General features: G+C 36.4%; 1 protein-coding gene across 6 annotated transcripts in view; it reads left to right on the plus strand.

The window, feature by feature from the left end:
• gria2b (glutamate receptor, ionotropic, AMPA 2b) overlaps positions 1 to 21698 on the plus strand; it is a 95743-nt gene that overhangs the window by 65965 nt on the left and 8080 nt on the right. For all 6 annotated transcript variants that reach the window (XM_030145234.1, XM_030145229.1, XM_030145230.1 and 3 more), the window contains exons 4-12: positions 1228 to 1424; positions 6032 to 6085; positions 6171 to 6329; positions 9485 to 9652; positions 12062 to 12166; positions 12375 to 12482; positions 12797 to 13003; positions 14304 to 14671; positions 21527 to 21698. The exon at positions 21527 to 21698 is cut by the window's right edge and continues 27 nt beyond it. In XM_030145234.1, coding sequence (XP_030001094.1) covers positions 1228 to 1424; positions 6032 to 6085; positions 6171 to 6329; positions 9485 to 9652; positions 12062 to 12166; positions 12375 to 12482; positions 12797 to 13003; positions 14304 to 14671; positions 21527 to 21698 — 1538 coding nt within the window. The remainder of the gene's footprint in view (positions 1 to 1227; positions 1425 to 6031; positions 6086 to 6170; positions 6330 to 9484; positions 9653 to 12061; positions 12167 to 12374; positions 12483 to 12796; positions 13004 to 14303; positions 14672 to 21526) is intronic.

Consider the following 21698-nt stretch of genomic DNA (forward strand, 5'->3'; position numbering starts at 1 on the left):
TTGATGCAACTCCATGGGTTTTACTGGTGAATCAATGTTGTAGAAGATGATGGTGTTTCCATGGTAACTACGGAGCCTCTGAATGTCCAAATGGGTCATATCTGATCATCATGAAAAGTTGGCAACCTGTATTTTACACCAATTATTTACATGTATTGATAGTATTAGTGGATCAACAGGTATTGAACAGTCTAGGTCAGTAGATGCTTTTGGTCAATGATGGTTGTTTGGGTCTTTATGGGTTAATTATTTCTACTGTCATTCTATATTTGCCTGTTTAATTCATTCTTTATGACAGTTCTTTCATGGTTTTTAAGCTTTGCTAATTACCGTTTGGTTAATTGTTGATGTTGTGGTGCTTATCAGTTCTGATTGTCCTGTTTGCTTTGACTCTCAAAGTACTTTGTAAACTGCTTTATTAAAAATATACCATAAATAAAGGTTATTATTATATTATTAGATCCAGTAATGCAAGGCAGGTTTTAGAATTAAAATTCAACTCCTAATCACACCATGCAAACAACATTTTCCTTCTTTAACTATTGTCTTTTACAATGTTGTAAGACATTTTCTGTATTTTATATTTTACTCATGAATTTTTTTGTATTTTTTTTTATTTTATTTTTTTTTGTGAAAATCTAGTTGGAATTTGCCAGTGAGTAGTGTTACAGTATGAAACAACTCTTAAAGATTTTTCTAGTGACTTTCAAATAATTTTTTTGTCTGTATTTAACTTTCCTTAAGAGATTTATCATCTTTTATTATAACATCATCCTCATCATTTTCCATTTTTCAGTGAAAAGCACATATTTTTCTATATTTAATTTACTGGTCATGAAAGATCTGAGTAAAATCAAAGGATATTATATCAGAACAGAAAAAACTGAAGAACAAATAACATTTTCAGCAAATATATCATTAACTGAACATAAAACAAGTGTCTACAAACACTGTCATTTGTCAAACTACATGGATTTTACTGGCGAATCAATGTTGCAGAAGATGGTGTTTCCATGTTCACTACGGAGCCTCTGAACGTCCAAATGGGTCATATCTGATGACGATGTAAAGCTCAGAAACTGCATTTTACCTGAATTATTTACACGTATTGATAGGATTAGTGGTTCAAAAGTTATTAAACATTTAGATCAGTAGATGCTTTTGTTCGCTGGCTGCTGTTTCGGGCTTCAAGCGTTAAGTTTTCTTTCTTTCCCGTTCCATTCTCAGGCCTTACGACGCTGCAGGTCGTTCTGGACACGGCGGCCGAGAGGAAGTGGCAGGTGACGGCCATCAACGTGGGGAACCTGAAAGACGAGAGGAAGGATGAGGCGTACCGCTCGCTGTTCCAGGATCTGGAGAACAAGAAGGAGAGGAGGGTGATTCTGGACTGTGAACAGGACAAAGTCAAAGACATCATGGAGCAGGTGAGGCAGAGACTTGAACCTGAAGCATGGAGATTACACAAAAATACATCTGTTAGTTCAGTAAATAATGTAGTGATGTACAATGGGAAGAACATACAGTGCTAGTGCGTCTTGATGTGTTTCACCCTGTCCGCACAAGAGTCTTTTTTTATTTATCGTGACGTGAAACAGCTTCTTTCTCTCCTGCCTGCAACATATGTGAAGCAGGTTAGGTAAACTGGGAGTTAGGAAATGGAGATTTAGATGCTGTCACCGTGTTTTCAACTGTTCAAACAAACCCATCCGTCTATGTATCATCTTGTCGTGTTGAGATTGATGTTAGGATGACTATACATATTGAGTGAAAGTATTTGTTTGACAGGATCTCATTTGCTGCCTGTTAGCTTAAAAACCCAGCTTGAGTTGGGAAGCGCTGCAACAGTTTAACATAAACTAATGAGTAGTACACAAATTTATTTTTGCATTTCATTTTACATTTTACATTTGAATGATATTTTTTCATCCCGTTCTTACCCCTGTGGTGTCATTTGGATCATTCTGATGCATATTATTAGTTGGTCAAACTGCAATTTCAATTTCAAACAGAATGCAATGACTAGAAAATCTCATAAATCTTCCCTTAAACTGAGAAAATGTGGAATTTTAAGAGACAATAAGGTAAAAAGAGCATCTTAAAGGCAGAGTCTTACAAAAGTAAAGATGGGCCAAGACTAAAATCTGTCCACAAACTGTTGAACAATTTCTGTATCATGTTCATCTACTTAAAACTGGGAAGGCTGTGCATATCTCATCATCTACAGTAAATTATGTAATCAAAAGGTTCTGAGAATCTAGGCCGAACAAGGCTGAAAATCTGTATTGGATGCCTTCATCTTCGGGCCCTCGGGCAGAACTGCACTGCACAACCAGACGTGACTGTGTGATGGGAATCTCTGCATGGGCTCAGGAACACTTCCAGAAACCATCGTCTGTGAACACAGCTCACCATCACATCCACACATACAGGTTAAAGCTCCGTCATGCAAAGAAGAAGCCATATGTGAACATGATTTAAAATGGACTGAGGCAAAAGGAAAACTGCTCTGTGGTTATGGACATGTCCTCTGGTCTAAGGAGGAGAGGGACCATCAGTCTTGTTCTCAGGGTGAGGGTTCATCAGTTCAAAAGTCTGCGTCTGTGATGGTATGGGGGTGCATTTGTGCCCATGGAACAGGCAGCTTGGACATTTGGAAAGGGGTCAAAACACAGTAATGTCCCGTTAGAGAGCGAAATTTAATTGATTGCCATTCCAACATTTATTTCAGTGTAAAGTAGTTCCTTGTTTTGGAAAATCCCTTATGGTCCAACTAAAGCAAAAATGAATTTAAAAGTAAAAATGTGGGTCATTTAGCAACAGTATTCTGTCAAATTGTCTCTAAAATGTCCTGTCAGAGAGATTTCAAGTACCGTGTGTTGACCCAAAGGCATCATCAATGCTAAATGGGATATAGGTTTCAGAACAACATATAATTCGCCTCATAGTAAAATTACTTAACCCATAAAGACCTTTATGGCGGTTCCCAAATAAATTTTTCTCTATTTTTAGCCTTTCATAAGTGGTTTATCAACATTTATTCTAATATTATGCTTGTATTTTGCATTTTTCTGTGATAATCAGGTATTTTCCTATATTTAATTAATTGATCATGTAGCTGTTCATAAAAACTCTAATTAAAGTTAAGCATTATTATATATAATAAAAACAGAGAAAATGCAACAAAAGTGACATTTTCAGTAAAATATATCATTAATTGAAAATAAAACAAGTGTCTCTATCCGCTGTCATTTGTCAGACTCTAATGTTGTAGAAGATGACGGTGTTTCCATGTTCACTACGGAGCCTCTGAACGTCCAAGTGGGTCATATCTGATGACCATGAAAAGATGACAAACTGTATTTTGTACCAATTATTTACGTGTATTGATAGGATTAGTGGATCAACAGGTATTTAACTTTTTATATCAGTAAATGATTTTGGTTGCCAGTGTACGTTTGGGTCTTCATGGGTTAAGTCATATTTTTGGCCAAACTGTGATATGGGCATAACTTTACTCTCCTAACACTGCTGTTTCATTTTGTATCATTGGCTGTGACCTAAAAAACATCTATGACTTAACCAATTATGCTATGAGGCTAACAATATGCTCCTATTTAGATGATGTATTTTTCAGGGAAGGCCTTGAATATTTCAGCAAGACAATGTTAAACCTCATACTTCATCTATTAAAACACCCTGGGTTCATAGAAGAATCCAGGTCCTGAACCGGCCTATCTGCAGTCCAGACTTTACACCAACCGAAAATACAGTGTGTCCCTAAAGTCTGGATACATGGGCAAAAATGCATATTTTAAAGAAATTAAATTTTCAGCAATTGGAATGTTAAGGATCATCCTTCACGTCCACTGAGAAGTACAAGTTCAGTTCTTTCTTCTTTCGACAAGGCCATATTCAAACTGTGGAGGTAAAAATACATATATATATAGTTAATGAGATTACCCAATGTGTCCAGACGTTAGGAACATCCTGTATTTGGTGCATCATGAAACAAAATATAAGACCCAACACTGTTGAGCAGCAAGACTCATATATCCATCCTATATTTATGCCACCATATTCAAAGCTATTCTTTTTTTTTTAATGGTCAATTTTTTCTGTGTTCTAATATGAATCAAGTGTGTGTTTATGACATGTGCTAATCATTGCACTGTGTTTTTATTACCTCTGCCAAGGAGGTTGTGTTTTCATCAGGGTTTGTTTGTTTGTCTGTTAGCAAGATAACTCAAAAAGTTATGGAAGGATTTTGATGAAATTTTCAGGAAATGTTGATACTGGCACAAGGAACAACCGATAAAATTTTGGTGGTGATTGGGGGAGGGGGGTTTGGCGGGGGTCTACGCTCTCTGAGTGCTTTTCTAGTTTACATTTTTGTGTCCCATCAGCAACATTTAGAGCTGCTGTTATAACAGACGAACCAAAACAGGATGAACGTAATGAATTGGGGGGCAGCTGTGGCCCAGAATGCTGTAGACCGAAGGGTTGCCGGTTCGATTCCACAGACAGGCAGAAAAAAAAAAGTTGTTGGCTGATGTGCCCTTGAGCAAGGCACTTAATCCCCCCATTTGCACCCCAGGCACCTGATATGGCAATCCCCCTGCTCCTATTTTTTTTTTTTTTTTTTTTTTAAATTGTACAGCTTTTTATGTTTTTAATCTATTCTTGCCTTTTTTTCTTTTATTCAGGTTTTATCTATTCTTCTGTATTTTTTATTTATTTATGTATTTTTAATCTATTCTTGTATTTTACTCTGTTATTTTGTTTTTTATTTACTTTTCTGTACAGCACTTTGGTCCACTGTGGTTGTTTTAAAGTGCTTTACAAATAAAGTTGGATTGGATAGGATAGTCTGCATGTTCTAGCAATGGCTTAAAAACATAAGTTACATTTCAGTTTGTGGTGCATGTACTGTATACTGACAATAAAGGATAAATGATCTTAATTAAGGTATGAGAATAGTAGATTTAGATTTGGTCCTGATTTGTAGTTTGATAAGGAAAATAATGAGTATTTAAGTGTAATAAGTATTTCATTTTGCTTGAATAAAATAAAACTGTGAAGTGTAAATAGCTCTGAGAAATAATTTGCAGTAATAATAATTATTTATAAATGTAAACGGATGCAGGGAATGCTAACAGCCTTATTGTCCTCTAATAGTTCCTGTAGGATAAAAGGATATTTAGCCCAAATATGTCGACTAAAACACATGGAGTGGTCCAGCAGATGTTGAAAGGCTCCATAACAATTACACTAATTGTTCATTTGGTCTGTAAACAAAACTGCAATTAAAGGCGAAGCAGATGGACATAAACAGGCTATTTTTATTCCACCTTTTTCCCAAGAGACAAAGTTATCGATTAGCATTTAAAGAAACCCGACTTCTGTTTAACCATAGGCTGAATTAAATCAATGCCCGCAACCCCCAGCGCCTGTTTATCGGGGGGAAACAGAATCCATTCAGGTGGAAGTTGCTCATTTCGTTTCAAAGACATTTTCATAGGTGATACAAGATGTCGTTATTGAAATCTGCTTCAACTCGCAGCCCTGAAAACAGAGGTGCCAGTCAAGCGGTGGGATTAGTTTCAGGTGTGTCATTTAATGTGAGGCTATGAAACGGTACATACAGTAGTAGAGATATTTCTGTTATTTTACTCTTTTTTTTTTCTGTTTCCTGGCTGATAAGTGGAATTGGATATCTCTGTCTAGCACTTTTTGTGACTGTGAACACCATGTTTTTTTGTTTTTATCTCATAATGAAGGACTGTCAGCCGTGCTAGGGCTGATAATGAGAAATTATAATGTGTGAATTAAATGGCAGATTTTCACAGTTTTGATACTACAATAGTCTGTATTATATTTATATGCGTCTTATCTCAGTGACAAAATAATAAAAAGCTGGCATTCACATCTTGAGTCGTATATAAACTGAGCTGGCAAAATATTTTACAATGCAAACTTCTATTAACTGAATTTTTGGCTTGAGACTGATTATACGTGTCCTCTGTCCATGCAGGTCATCACTATTGGCAGACATGTCAAAGGCTACCACTACATTATAGCCAATCTGGTAAGTTTACACCATCTGTATGCACAGTGTAGCTATAACAGCAGTAAAAGTAGAATTATTTGGCTTAATGTGTTCATGTCTTCAGGGTTTCATCGATGGAGATTTGTCCAAAATCCAGTACGGTGGTGCCAACGTGTCAGGCTTTCAGATTGTAGATTTTGACGACCCTTTGGTGTCCAAGTTTGACCAGAGATGGGAAGCTCTAGAAGAAAAAGAGTATCCAGGGGCTGACAGTAAAATAAGGGTAAGATTAGCACACATACCTGCCTTTAACCCATGAGGACCCAGTGTGACTTTTGTGTCATTTCCCAACTAATAATAATAATAATAGCTTTATTTATATAGTACCTTTAAAAGCTGAGTTTACAAGTGCTTTGACAGACAAAGCAAAAGTGCACAACAGCAGAATAAAAACATAGAAAACAACACAATAAAAGAGATAAGTACAGCGAACATGAAATTATGACTAACTTTGAACAACATAACATGATGCTGTCAGATCAAATAAACTTTCCTCTCTATTTAACCTTTCCTAAGTGATTTAGTATTTATTTATTTAGTTACAGGACAGGGTGTATTGGCATTAGTTGCAAAGAACAAGATGCATGCACCAGATTTAGCAGAGAAGCTAATTTCCATGTGTTATCCTGGACAAACAACCAACATAATAAAACATCACATGGATTATGGAATACTAATATAGTAGAAAAAAAAAAGTTAGACAATGACAGATATGGGAAAGTATGCTCAGGCAGAACAGTTACAGCCAAATACATAAAAGGGGCTTACATTCTAAAAGTACAATAATATTTCCTAGAATAAGAATAAGATATGAATGAAAGAAAGAGGAAAGAAGAAAAAAAAATCAAATTAAATAAATAAATAAATAAATAAGCTAATCGTACAATACCAAACCAGGCATGGAAAGAAGTGCAAGTGTAAGAACTACTGAGCTAAAAACATCTGTAGAATTAACCAAAACAATTTCTACGATACATGTATATCACCATTTATTATATTATCCTGTGAATTTGGCATTTTTTTTCCAGTGAAGATCATCTATTTCCCTATGTTTAATTGACTAATCATGTAGATGTTCATAAAAGCTCAGAGTAAACTCAAAGGTCATTAGATCACAACAGACAAAATGACTTTTTCAGTAAAATCTATCATTAACTGAACATAAACCCAGCGTCTCCATCCACTGTCATTGATCCAACTCCATGGGTTTCACTGATGAATCAATGTTGTCGAAGATGACAGTGTTTCCATGGCAACTACGCAGCCTCTGAACGTCCAAAAGGGTCATATCTGATGACCATGAAAAAGTGACAAACTGCATTTTACACCAATTATTTACATGTATTGATAGGATTAGTGGATCAACAGGTATTAAACAGTTTAGATCAGTTGATGCTTTTGGTTAACGATGGATGTTTGGGTCTTTATGGGTTAAATGCAGGTCCCTGCATGCAATTATTCTGTTTGCAACCCCCTAATAAATGACCTCCGTCTATACTTTCCCCTTGTACGTAAACACTGTGTGCATTATTAAAGACACCGCTCAGGACAGACTCACATGCACTGTTACACAAACCCACATGCAGCACATTTCTCTTTTTGCTGAATCTCATACAGAATTAGTACTATTATGCTGACAACTAATATTTTATGTGCAGGAAAGATTCTTCCATTTAATCACTAGTAATACGTCTTACTTTACCAATATATCAAACATACCAATGAAATTAATTTCACAGATTCTATAAATATGTATATAAAAGGGTAGAAGTTAATTTTATATTGACCGACAATATCTGGTTGGTGAAAATTATGGTGTGTTATTTGAACTTAATTCAGCTGTATTAGGGTTCTCTTCCCTTTGGATTCTCACTTCTTCCCATCCATCTATTTATTTATTTATAATTATTTATTTATCTTTGTATTTAGTGTTTCTATTACAACTAGTATTATTGCATTGTCATTATTATTAATTTCTTTTTGCTCTTTATGTTACTGAAAGAAATGATATTCATAGATAGAGTATATAACCAGCATTTCTTTTACTTTTATGTCATTTTTATTTATCCCTCTATTTCATGGAAGGTATGCAAATGGAATTCTTTTATTTTGTTTAAAATACAATTAAGTCAAGGTGAGGTCATTCTATAAGCCTTTTGGGTTTCCAACCTCACATGCACATTTTCATACCCTTTGCGCTTTCAAGAGAGATATTTACATGTATCTGTCTTATTTCATACTGTATGTGCAAATAAAAAAAAAAAAACAAAATAAAAATTACAGTGAAAAATCCAGAACAGACTGTGGTGCAGCTCAACATAACACAGAGAAAGACACATCCCATTGTTTCCATAGTGACTCATCCTGGTCAATTCTCATTTGTCAGAGCGATGTTATTAAGACCAGTGATGATGTTTGGTTGTCGTTAAACAAGCGGCTAATTCCAAGTCAAATACATCCAGTTTGACTAAAGGAAACCCATTTACTTTGATTCACACTCGCACTACAGTAACAGAAAAAATTATTAGACCATCAAAAGTCATCAAAAACAATGGTTATGCAATCAAGTACTAACTCCTGTGTGTATCATGTGACTAAAACAGACAGAAAAGAAAACATGGAATACCTAAAAGCACTGTTTTTGGCAGTACAGTGCCCTAGATATTGATGTAAGAGCTGAAGTGAGTTTGGTTATTATCAAGAAAAACATGGAAAATGGCTAAATATCAGCTCTGAAATTAAACTCTTATGAGCTATTTTTGTTGTTATTATATTTGTCCAAACAAATGTGCCTTTAGTTGTACCAGGCATTAAAATGAACGAGAAATTGAAGAAAACAAAGGGTCATCTAATAATTTTTTCCGCAACTGTATGTTTCAGCGAAGTTTGTAGGAAAAATCTGTGTCCTCAAGCATTCTCTTTTTATTACTGTGGTCATTCATCTTTAAAGCAAATTCAGTTACCCTTTGCCTCAGAAGTTTTATTCATTCATTCTTATGTAACCTTTAACTAATTAGGAAAGACTCATCCAGATTAAAAATTTCCTTTTGATGAAAATGTCACTTCTGCTTCAATTTTAACACGTTTGATGTAATATCCTTTGAAATTACTCAGAGCTTTAATGAACATCTACATGATTGGAAAATTAAATGTAGGAAAATGCCTGATTTTCTTGGAAAAATGTAGGATTCAGAGGATAATAAAATAATCAGCGGTGATAAATGACAAAGGAAAAGTTAAATGTAGAGATAAATTCATTCGGAAGTCTCTACAACAATAGCTCAAGGTCTTTAAAGGTTAAGTTATTGTAAAAAGAAACAGAATCAAGGTCTTATAACAGTTCTACATCCGTCATCTGTTTCCATTGTCCTTCCACAGTACACATCGGCGCTGACGTACGACGCCGTGCAGGTGATGACGGAGGCCTTCCGTCACCTGCACAAACAGCGCATCGACTTCACCAGACGGGCCAACAACGGCGACTGCCTGGCCAACCCCGCTGTGCCCTGGGCTCAGGGAGTGGAGATTGAACGGGCGCTGAAACAGGTATCACACACCTTTTTTGCCGGCAAAAACTTGTTGCCGTGGTAACTGCAGATCTCCCTTAGGAGATGCAAAAACACCCACTGACAGTTATTGTTCGGAACAGAAACAGACTCGACAAAGAGAATGTCCTCTGAGCCTTGATGCAAATCAAGATTAGCTTCACCCCTGCTGAGAAATGAAGTTTGACAGGCAAAGTAAAGCCAGTCCTTATTGTGTTGGTTTTTTTTTTTTTTTTTTGGAGTTTCCAGGTTGAAGTGACAACTTTAGGACACGGAAAACTAATTGATGATGATTTTTTTCAACTTACCACTATTAACAGACCTCTACAACTAAAGGTTTTGTCTGTCTGGAATTGTTTTCCACTTTCCTTAAAGGTCATGTTTTGGTAAACGCTCTATTATTAGTCTTTGGTACATTTATTTGTGTATTTGGGGACCCTAATAGTTGAAAAAATGTCAATTTGAACACTCCAGATGCTGCGATCTTTATATGAATTTTGGCAAGAATTTAGTGGATTTCTACAACTACTTTTAATTCTTTCTTAATTTGTTACATCTGTAACTAGTTACATCATGACATTTGCCCATATAAGGTCAAGACTTCTGACGAACATTTCTCAGAGTACGCCATAATTGTTTATCAGCAGCAGTTGTAGTAAAAACTAAAAATATGTCCAAACTTCAAGCCAATTACCTAAAATGTTCAGTTGTTGGTTGAACGGGACAGAGCAGCACAGTCAACAACCTGGAGGGGGTGGGGTGTGAATTGGCTCATTTGCATTTAAAGGGCCAGCGCTCAAAATGACCTTTCTCATATCATTACTCAGAAACAGGGTTGAAGATGGACCTGTGGAGTTGAATTAATGAAGAATTCAGACTCAAGCAGAGCATTTACAGTTTATGTAGACCACAGGGAACTGTTTGAAAATGCATAATTCCATTAAAAAAAAGCAAAATATCACTCCTTTAATACTGTAAATTCTTAAAATAATCAACTCACTGGTGCCACCAACTGATGAATTAGAACTACAAAATTAGAATTACACTAACTGACAAAAAGGAGGAGAACACTGGTCATAAATAGATGCATGCGATGTCACGGTCGGAACTTTAAATTTACACCGACCTTGTGTCAGTGTTCCCTGTGACTGGTGAAAATGGAAAAAAAAACCACATCTAAAAATGGAGAGGGCTGTTGTGTGATTATGTAGAAACACACCTTCTGTCATGTCACTGTAAATTACCTTCACATCTTTATTTCAAGATGTGCTTTCACGTAATCATCCAGTCACTGCTGGAAAGTGAGCTTCCAGAAAAAAAGAAAAAAAAAAAAAAAAAGCTAATTTAATTCATATGATGTTCAAAGAGTATAGAAGAAAAGAAGTAAAACCCGCTGCTTTTTTAAAGAACTTTCACTCCATAATGGTGGAAAAATAGCTCATTTGTTGGGCCCTTCTGTTGCCATGGGATGATAAATTGAATTTTTGCTCTTGGTTCTTTCTGTGCATTTCAAACATGACGTAATCCTGAACTCTGAGTATAAACTCGTCAAGGCTTTGGAGCTTTGAGGGGAGACCAGAGGCAATTCTGTCTGAATGTTAACCTCAGGAAGAAAAGGCTCAGTTTCCTGAATAAAAAAAACTATTTACGAAAACTATTAGTTTCTTAACAACCCGATGACCTCTGTGATGAAGTAGCAAATTACAACACCATCAGATTAGACCTAAAATGACTCTGCATTAATAAAGAAGATTACACATGCCAGTTAAAAAGATGAACACATTAGGAATCTCCACTAGTTAAGTTATGAAAACCGTGCTGCTGTAACAGAAGACTGCTGTTAGCTTTGAGATTGAAATCCTCACTTTTGTTAGATCAGCTCTGACCATTTGTGATTTATCGTTGGTTTTATAGGCAAGGTGAGATGCAGTCTGTGGACACGTAGCATTGATTCATGGGTGGTTTTGGTAGAGTGCTCTGGTACGAAACTTCCCCCTGATATTGAGAGTTTGGAGTATCAATACCACATAGAAGCACATTCAGGCTTATACATGTGCTGTCATGGAGACGTGATACTTTCTGGGCTATCGACGACCAATCTTTGATAAATGCAGTTTGACAAAAGCTGAACACAGATTTTAAATACAGCCTCTCTCTCCCATTTATCTCCTCGCAGGAACACTTTCACGGTTGTATATCCATGTTCAGCTCATCTCACTAAGAGCCAAGTCCTTGCGCCACGTCTTGCTTCATATAAAATTTTACACAAAATACATATTCGACGCTGAATAGCAGCTCTAAATATGCACCGTACGAAAACTATAATTCGATGTTCGGTGCAGAGCTGTTTTTATGTGCTTTCTCACACAATGGAAGCAAGATTATATAATGTTTATTTCCTGCCTTTAAGGTGCGTGTGGAAGGCCTGACAGGAAACATCCAATTTGATCAGCACGGCAAAAGAGTCAACTACTCAGTGAACGTAATGGAATTAAAGACCAATGGCCCCGTAAAGGTAAGTCTCCAGATGCTTATCACTGCTAGTAAATACATTAAACGCATAAAATATTCATGAGCGGCTGATTTTCAGTATGAAAAGCAAGGAAGAGTACAGGCAGTGCACAGATGCTTTTATTTGGAGGTTATATAAGCAGTATTATTAGCACTCGAGTTCCATGATGCACATGTTTTAATAGATTTCCTTTTTTTATTTCTCCCAACAGATCGGATACTGGAATGAGGTTGACAAGATGGCAGTCACTAAATCAGACGTCTTCCCAAACGACACATTAGGAATGGAAAATAAAACTGTTATCGTCACCACAATCCTGGTACATATTCAATTTACTTTTGGTTACTTTTGGATTCTATCATTTATTTAGCACTCCTTTGTTTTTTGCTGGTTCATTTTTGGTCCAGTGTTAGTATTTTGGGATATTTTTTCTGCCGATGTAACACACCAACACTCCAGTTCGACAACCACAATAACACTAAACCACAAGTGTCTGCTTTGTTTTCGACCAGTGTCCTCTTGTATTTGTAATGAACTGTCAGTCATGTGTGAGACAGAAGCTGGTTTTTACATTTTAATTCCTGCCTCTCGTGCTGAACGGCGTTTTCTGTTTTTTTTGTCTGTGTCGTGCAGGAAGCTCCGTATGTAATGCTGAAAAAGAACGCTGACCTTTTTGTCGACAACGAACGCTACGAGGGTTACTGTGTGGATCTGGCCGCCGAGATAGCGAAGCACTGCGGCTTCAAATACCAGCTGAAAATAGTCGGAGACGGGAAATACGGAGCCAGAGAAGCCGAGACTAAAATCTGGAATGGGATGGTTGGAGAATTAGTGTATGGGGTAAGTTTTCAGTTGCATAACCATGAATTATCACCGCTTTGAAGCACTTACATCAGCGGTGTCAAACATATGGCCTTAAGGGTCCAATCCAGTCTGTAGGATGAACTTGTGAAATGCAAGAATTACACTGAGATATTTTTTCTGCTTTATGACTATATTCTATTTCTATTATTTATTGCTTTTATCACTTCAAACTTTTTTTTTGCTTTTTTTTTTTTTTGCTTTTTTGCAAGTGCTTTTCCAAGAGATTTTTGTATGCAATTGAGCTATTCTAACCAAGTAATTTCCCTTGTGGATTAATAAAGTTGGTCTAAGTCTTAACAGTCAATGATGTCAGAATCACTTTAGTTCAGGTTCCACATACAGACCAATGTTAACTCATCTGGGTCAGACCAGTAAAGTACTATCATGATAACCTATAAGTAATGACAGCTCCAGATTTTTTTTGTTTTAGTGAAAAAAAGGAAAACTACATGGAAATGTTCACGTTAACAAACTATCCTTGTGAATAACCTGAACAGACTGATAAGAACAACCCGAAATGTCTTAAGAGAAGCACAATTTTAACAATATTCTTCCAGTTTCTAATTGTTTTGTGTCTTTGTAGATCCAATTGTGATCTGTAACTTCTACTGGACATGTGTAAATGACAAGCTGAGACCAATGTTGTAGTATTCGAGTCTGGCCTCGACTCAAGACCATTTTCTGCTTTCTTGGTCTGGTCTCGGACTCGATCCTTTAAGGAAATGGTCTTGACTCGGTCTCGGACCACAGTGGGAGGAGAAGGACTCGTAATTTCAGAGCGAGTCCTCGAGACCGACAGATTTTTTTTTTTTTTTAATGTTCGTGTTGACAAAAAATCCAATTATCCATCGTTACAAATAAATTTAATTTAAAAAAAGAAAACATATGAAATGTCGACGGGCATTATTTGAAAAATCTATCCCATGGTGCAATGCAAAGATTCTGCATTCAGTGAGTATCTTGACTCGGTCTCGACATAGGCGGTCTCATCCCCATCAGTAGCTGAGACATAATATTGTTAGAATTGCACTTATTTTTTGAAGAAATTTAATGTTCATGGTTATTCTTGTTATTTAGATGTAGATATAAACTTTTCATAATCTAATTTTACTTTTTTCGCTCTAAAACATAGAGAATAGTTTGGAGTCAACGGTATTTATAGGTTATGTTATTATTTTACTGGTCTAGCCCACTTGAGACCATCTTGTGCTGAACTAAAATAAGTCTGACACTCCAGATTCACATACTTACATCCTGTTTTGTCTTGGTTTGATAGAAAGCAGACATCGCAGTGGCTCCGTTGACCATCACTTTGGTGCGAGAGGAGGTGATCGACTTCTCCAAACCCTTCATGTCTCTGGGAATCTCCATCATGATCAAGAAGCCTCAGAAATCCAAACCGGGAGTGTTTTCGTTCCTGGACCCGCTGGCCTATGAGATCTGGATGTGCATCGTGTTCGCTTACATCGGCGTCAGCGTGGTCCTGTTCCTCGTCAGCCGCTTCAGCCCGTACGAGTGGCACACGGAGGAGTACGAGGACGGCCAGATCCAGACCAACGAGTCGACAAATGAGTTCGGCATATTCAACAGCCTGTGGTTCTCCCTCGGAGCCTTCATGAGACAAGGCTGTGACATCTCACCCAGGTAGGTTCGAAGTCAGTCTCAATCTAAGAAAGACTCACTGCTGTCATGGAGTTGTTTACTGATCAATGCATTGCAAAATCAAAATCTTACCAAATGTATTTTTCTAATTTCTAGTCAAAGTATCTCATCACACTTAAAATAAGACATGATCACCTAAAGAGTAGCTTTTCAGTAGTCGCTTTTCCATTGACCCTCAAATTGCACAAATATAACTTGCGCATAAAAATTTACCTAATGGAAAAATGACAATTTCGCCAAAAGTCTCATTTTTCGATTAAAAGTTTTTGAGCTGACAAGAGGTGGTTTTTCAGGCGTAGCGCAAATGGTATATCAGGCAAAAATGCAATGGAAAGACCTTTTTTTGCAACTAGAGTCAGGTGAATTAAAAAAAAACGGATGTTGACGTTCGTTACAGCAAGCGAAGAAAAAGAAGAAACATGTCACAGTATGTGTGGACACACCACGAAACCCAATCATTTTTTATTTAGTACGAGATAGAGGGGTAATATATAATAATAATGAATATATCGGTAAATCAGCACCATATTTACATTTGTCGCCATGTTTATGGAATGACTTCTCGTGTCATCTCGCAATGATAGAGAAACAAATCATCGCATTTGTGATTTAATGGAAAAACCGACATTACGCACTTCTGTTTTTTTGACATTTAGTAAATATCAGTAAAGTTTTGATCAGATGTCCGATGGAAAAGTGACTAGTGAGATATAACAACTTATTTTTAGACAACAGATCTTGAAAATCTTATTTCAAGAAATATTACCAAGATAATTTTCACTTGTTCCATTGGCCGATTTTTTTTTTTTTTTTGCTTATTTCAAGCAAAACAATCTGCCAATGGAACAAGTGAAAATTATCTTGGTAAGATTTCTTGAAATAAAATTTTCATGATCTATTGTCTAAAAATAAGTTGTTATATCTCACTGAAAAGTTACTCTTCAGGTGATTATGTCTTATTTTAAGTGTGATGAGATATTTAGACTAGAAATGAGAAAAATACACTTACGATTTTGATTTTTGCAGTGTGCCCACCTAAACTCAACAAGGCAATGCAACCAACAGAGGACACTGGACAACTCGACATACTTCATCAGTTTCAGGCACATACAGTCAGGGCCATAAGTATTTGGACAGTGACACAAACGTTATAATGTTGCCTCTGTACAGACGGTGAATTCTGAATGAAACCGTCAGGATGTGGTTGACGTGTGGACTTTCAGTTTTAATTCAAGGGGTTTAACAAAACGAAGTGGCCACTGACACAGTACTATGGCACAAAACATCAGTTTGTCTTTTTCCACAGAGCCAATCAGTGGCCCTCGTTATGCCATGTGTAGACTGGTAACTTGCCACATCCCGAAAAATACCAAGGCAGTCACGCAGCAAATAGGTCAGATTCAAAGAAAGTTGAACTTTAGCTCAATAGGTAATGCTTCGGACTGCAACGCGGAAGACTCGGGTTTGATTCCCAGTCAAAGCAGCATTTTTTTTTCTGCAGATTTTCAAACTGAGGGGGTAAGTCCAACATTGGTATAAATCAGCCACTGGGACAACGTTCACAGTGCAGAATTCGGAGCACAGCACTCAATACACTGTACTGACACAGAACTGAGAAGTAACACAGCACACTGCCGCGTCTAACATGTAGCTCCGCCCACCTTCTCCAGCCTCAGTCTCACTGACTGCACTGAGCAAAGAACACCATAAAACAACAACATATAGAGTATTTACAGCAATTCCTGCTCTGTACTTTATACTATCACTAATTTGTCGTTTCTTCCATATGTCACCTCAGTACTGTGGCAAAAAGAGGATAATGAGTTTATGTAACAGCATCCATGATTGGCTCTTGTACAAATGCTAACATTTGACTGGTCTGTGGCAATAGACAAACGGATATTCCGTAGCCATTGCCTTAACAAAAATACAGCACTAACCGTTTTGGAATTACAACCATTTTAGATGTTGCTTCATTTCACATCTACTGTAGTGATGGTGTACAGAGGCAAATAACAAAATGTCCAAATACTTATGGACCTGAAAACCTTGAACAGAAATAAATTAAATTAAATTCAAGTTCAATAAAGTATCTAGAATATTTTATTAAATTACTTATACATACTCAAAAAAATTACATTATTTTTATATAACGTTTTATTTTGCCTATTTATTTTTCCTGCTAAGTGTATAGATTACTTCCTTTATTTCCTTTTACTTTAGTTTAAATTGTTTTATTTGTACAGTTTACTTTCTTTATTTCCTTTTACTTTAGTTTAAATTGTTTTATTTGTACAGTTTACTTTCTTTATTTCCTTTTACTTTAGTTTAAATTGTTTTATTTGTACAGTTTACTTTCTTTATTTCCTTTTACTTTAGTTTAAATTGTTTTATTTGTACAGTTTACTTTCTTTATTTCCTTTTACTTTAGTTTAAATTGTTTTATTTGTACAGTTTACTTTCTTTATTTCCTTTTACTTTAGTTTAAATTGTTTTATTTGTACAGTTTACTTCCTTTATCTCCTTTTACTTTAGTTTAATTGTTTACGTTTGTCGTGTGAAGGGATCTCGCAAAGTAAGAATTTCGTTGCTCAGTACGGCTGTGTATGTGACAATAAACTTCTTGTGTCTAGAATCTCAAAATAAGTCATGTCTAAATCATTTATTTTACCCTTTTCTGCTTTTAAATATTTATAGTAGTTTAAGGTTCTTTAGGGTCTGAGCTTTTATACAGTATACCCCATGAAAATGGCTTACTAGACCCATTTTTTCAGTACAACTTCACCTATATGATCTGATAGTTATTGTTGTCGTTAGAACATACATTAACATTTCAAATCCAAAAATACTCAAAAACATCATCAAATCTTAATTGAAAAATTATACGGTTTATTACAATAAAAAGCACAAACATGCAATCATTTATACATGTAGATAAATGTGTGTGGTAAAGTAAATGTAAATATGTTTGTTTACATATATAATCTTTATTACTATTCATGTTATTGTTCTACCATAAAAAGCATTGGATTTTTCATAAACTACTCCTCGGTTTTGTATTGCACTGGATAGTCTTTATTTATGACAATATTCATGTAACAAAGATTCACAAATTACCTCTTTGTTGTTTTTTTGGGTTTGTTTTGTGTGTTTTTCTCTTTCTTTCTGTAAGCAATATTGACACCCTTTTGTCTTTAAAAAAAAAAAAAAAGAGAGAGAGAACAGTGTACAAACAAATCAAATACTTAATATCTGTTTATACCTTTGAATACTCTGTTCGATATTTCACACAAACAGCCTAAAGTCACGCTCCGTAACAAATACAGCAGGAGTTGGTTACATAGTTCACAGTAATGTCTCTCACCATCTGTTATATGCAAAATAAAGTCCCCAGATGATAAATCCCCATATCTTTAGTTTTTCCTCTACATTTTGTTTGTTTCTTTTTTTTTTTTTTTCACTCCACACATTTATCTCCTGATAAACTAGGCTACGTCCTGACAGTGTGGGCAGCACAAATCACATAGAATCTGATCTTTACACCTAATATGTGGTCCTAAATAAGATACAGATCTGATCTTTTTCACTCAGTTTGAACACTAGCATTCATGCAGCTTTTCATCACTTCAGATTAAGATTCAATACAAATCAGCACTAGGGGAAATCATTATGAAACATTATGAAGTGGTGAAAATGAGCTCAACCTTAGACACATTAATGCAGCAGTAAATTCAAACCAAAACTGTACAGTGACTCTTTATACTTGTAGTCCTGTGTTTCCACTTTGTGCTCATCGTACTTTTTTTTTTCAGTTCTCTTTTTATTGGGATTTTCCATGGTTCATATGTTTATTCACATAACAATTCACCATACTCATCCATTCATCTGGAAATTACAACTGAATCACACAGCGATACAGCGATGATTCCACAGGCAATATAGATAAGGATGACAGATTGGTTAGTTAGTTAGTTAGTTTTTATACTCTTTTATATACATTATTTATACTTTTTTATGGCACCTAGGACGATTGCACTTTTTTAAATTTCGTTGTACCTGTACAATGACAATAAAGACATTCTATTCTATTCTAGTCTATTCTAGTTCATTAGTTCGTTAGTTAGTTAGTAATCCTGAGGGAAATTCAAGTCCTGATCGGTCCTCCATCAGCAATACAAAAGATGTAACTTATACAATACAAAATTAAGAACTAAACTCCCTAGAACAGGAATGCTGGGATGCACATTTGTGATATTAAAAAATTGCAAGAAAAAAAAAAACATCAATACAAAAGGGTTAAAAAGGAAAAAGGGGTGAAATGGATATAAGACTGTGCTCATAGTACTTGTATGGAGTGAAATCATTTGAACACCTCTAGAGTTCAGGGCCAGGACCAGCACACACTATAGTGCAGGGGTGTCAAACATGCGGCCCATGGGCCAAAACAGGCCCACCAAAGGCAAGGCAAGGCAAGTTTATTTGTATAGCACATTTCAGCAACAAGGCAATTCAAGGTGCTTCACACGGGACATTGAAATAAAAGAAACAAAAAGAAACACATTTAAAACATTATAAAAGAAACATGTAAAAGGTGATTAAAAACAGCGAGTAATAAAACAACACATAAAATCAAAAAAATAAAGTAGAATAAAATAAAAATAAACACACACACATATGAAAGTAAGAGTTGCAGTGCAGAGTTTCAAAGAGAATATAAAATTTAAAAAGTCAAAAGCCTTTTAGTCAAAGGCAGCAGTGAACAGGTGAGTCTTTAACTTGACTTAAAAGAACTCAGACTCTCAGCAGACCTGATATTTTCTGGTAGTTTGTTCCAGATATACAGAGCATAGAAACTGAACGCTGATTCTCCATGTTTAGTTCTGACTTTGGGAACACAGAGCAGACCTGCACCAGATGACCTGAGTGGTCTGGATGGTTCATACTGGACTAGAAGGTCTCTGATGTATTTTGGGCCTGAACCATTCAGTGCTTTATATGCTAGTAAGAGAATTTTGAAGTCTATTCTCTGAGAGACAGGGAGCCAGTGTAGAGACCTCAGAACTGGACTGATGTGGTCCACTCTCATGGTCTTAGTGAGGACTCGAGCAGCAGCATTGTGGATCAGTTGCAGTCGTCGAACAGACTTTTTAGGCAGACCAGAGAAGATACAGTTACAGTAGTCAACTCGACTAAAGATAAATGCATGGACAAGCTTTTCAAGGTCCTGCTGCGACATCAGTCCTTTAATCCTAGAAATGTTCTTGAGGTGATAGTAAGCTGACGTTGTAATTGTTTGTATGTGGTTTTAAAAATTCAGGTCTGAATCCATGACAACACCCAAATTCCTGGCCTGGTCTGAGGTTTTTAACTGAAGTGACTGGAGCTGCATGCTGATTTTAAGACGCTCCTCCTTGGGTCCAAAAACGACTACCTCAGTTTTTTCTCTGTTTAACTGAAGAAAGTTATGGCCCATCCATTCAGATATTTGCTCCATGCATTTACCCAGTGCTTGTATGGGGCTATGGTCACCTGGGGACATTGAAATGTAGAGCTGTGTGTCATCTGCATAGTTATGGTAATCTATTTTGTTTTTTTCTATGATCTGAGCCAGTGGAAGCATGTAGATGTTGGGTTCCAATCTGGTCCATGAGATGCATTAGCAAAGTGCAACAATTACACTGAAGATATTAACAGTCAGGAGTGTTGAATTCATTTTAGTTCAGGGGCCACGTACAGACTAATGTGATCTCAAGTAAAATAAAGCGGAGCTCCACGCAGCTGCGGTAGCAAGAGGTAATGAAGCTGTGTCCGTGTTTGTTGATGCTGCGGCCATAATGTGGCTGCGTGGAACTCCGCTTCCCACAATTTCCAAAAATGCCCGAGTGACCCACCAGCTCTGTTTGTAACCAAATGAATTGTTTGTATGGTAGTATGTATGTATAGCAGTATAGTATGGTATGGTTGAGTACACTTCGCAATTGTTCACCATGAGGGAAGAGATTCAGGTATGTAATTACAGAAAGACTTATAGATTCGTGATACTTTAGCAATGACTCAGGTTTTACAGATTTGATGAAAAATTGGTGATGAAAGTCATACGCAGCTTTAAGCTCAGTTTAGGATGTTAATACTTGTAAATATTCATCGCAAATGTGATGTTTTTGCCATTAGTTAAAACGAATAATGTGATTTTAATCTTCATCCCAGTGCTGTTGTTTTGTGTTGGGTCAACAGGAACAAGGACTTGTTGTCGTGCTCTTGTGTTAGACACATAAGTTTTGTTCCATGCACAAGGTCAGTGTTAGTAGCAGCAGTCATGCTGTGTAATAATTTATTCATTACTTTAGTTGGCCTAAAGGTGATTCCATATTTCACTTTGTCTCTGTGTGTTGCTGTTCATGACTTTTACATAGAATATGTTGCACACTGATCTTGTTCAGCAGTTTCATTAATTATCTGTATTTTTAGTTATTCTTTTCATTCTGCCTCATATAAGTCTACAATATTTTCCATGTAATAAATAACTTGCTTGCGCTGAGTCGTCATATTAGTCAGGTTACAGTTGTGTGTTTTACAAAGGTGAATCAACACACATCTCTTTGCTGTGATGTGATTAGTGTCATCATGACTCTGAATCAGGAGAGGACACCATGTACTGTACTATCATCTAATGTTACATCACCCAAATAGGCCCGGTCCTTCAGTCTAGACCTCATTATTATCACAGCAGACATTCTCAGTATCATTATTAAGGACACATGTGACACTGTTGCCCCATCTTCATAAGTTTCTTTTTATACAGAATCCTTAAAAACATTCTGACTCGGTGTCCAACAGGTCTCTGTCTGGTCGCATCGTCGGCGGTGTGTGGTGGTTCTTCACTCTGATCATCATCTCCTCCTACACGGCTAACCTGGCTGCTTTTCTGACTGTCGAGAGGATGGTTTCTCCCATTGAGAGCGCAGAGGATCTGGCTAAACAGACCGAGATCGCTTATGGCACTCTGGAC

The sequence above is a fragment of the Sphaeramia orbicularis genome, chromosome 10 (genome assembly GCF_902148855.1).
Source record: "Sphaeramia orbicularis chromosome 10, fSphaOr1.1, whole genome shotgun sequence".
Classification (NCBI taxonomy): domain Eukaryota; kingdom Metazoa; phylum Chordata; class Actinopteri; order Kurtiformes; family Apogonidae; genus Sphaeramia; species Sphaeramia orbicularis.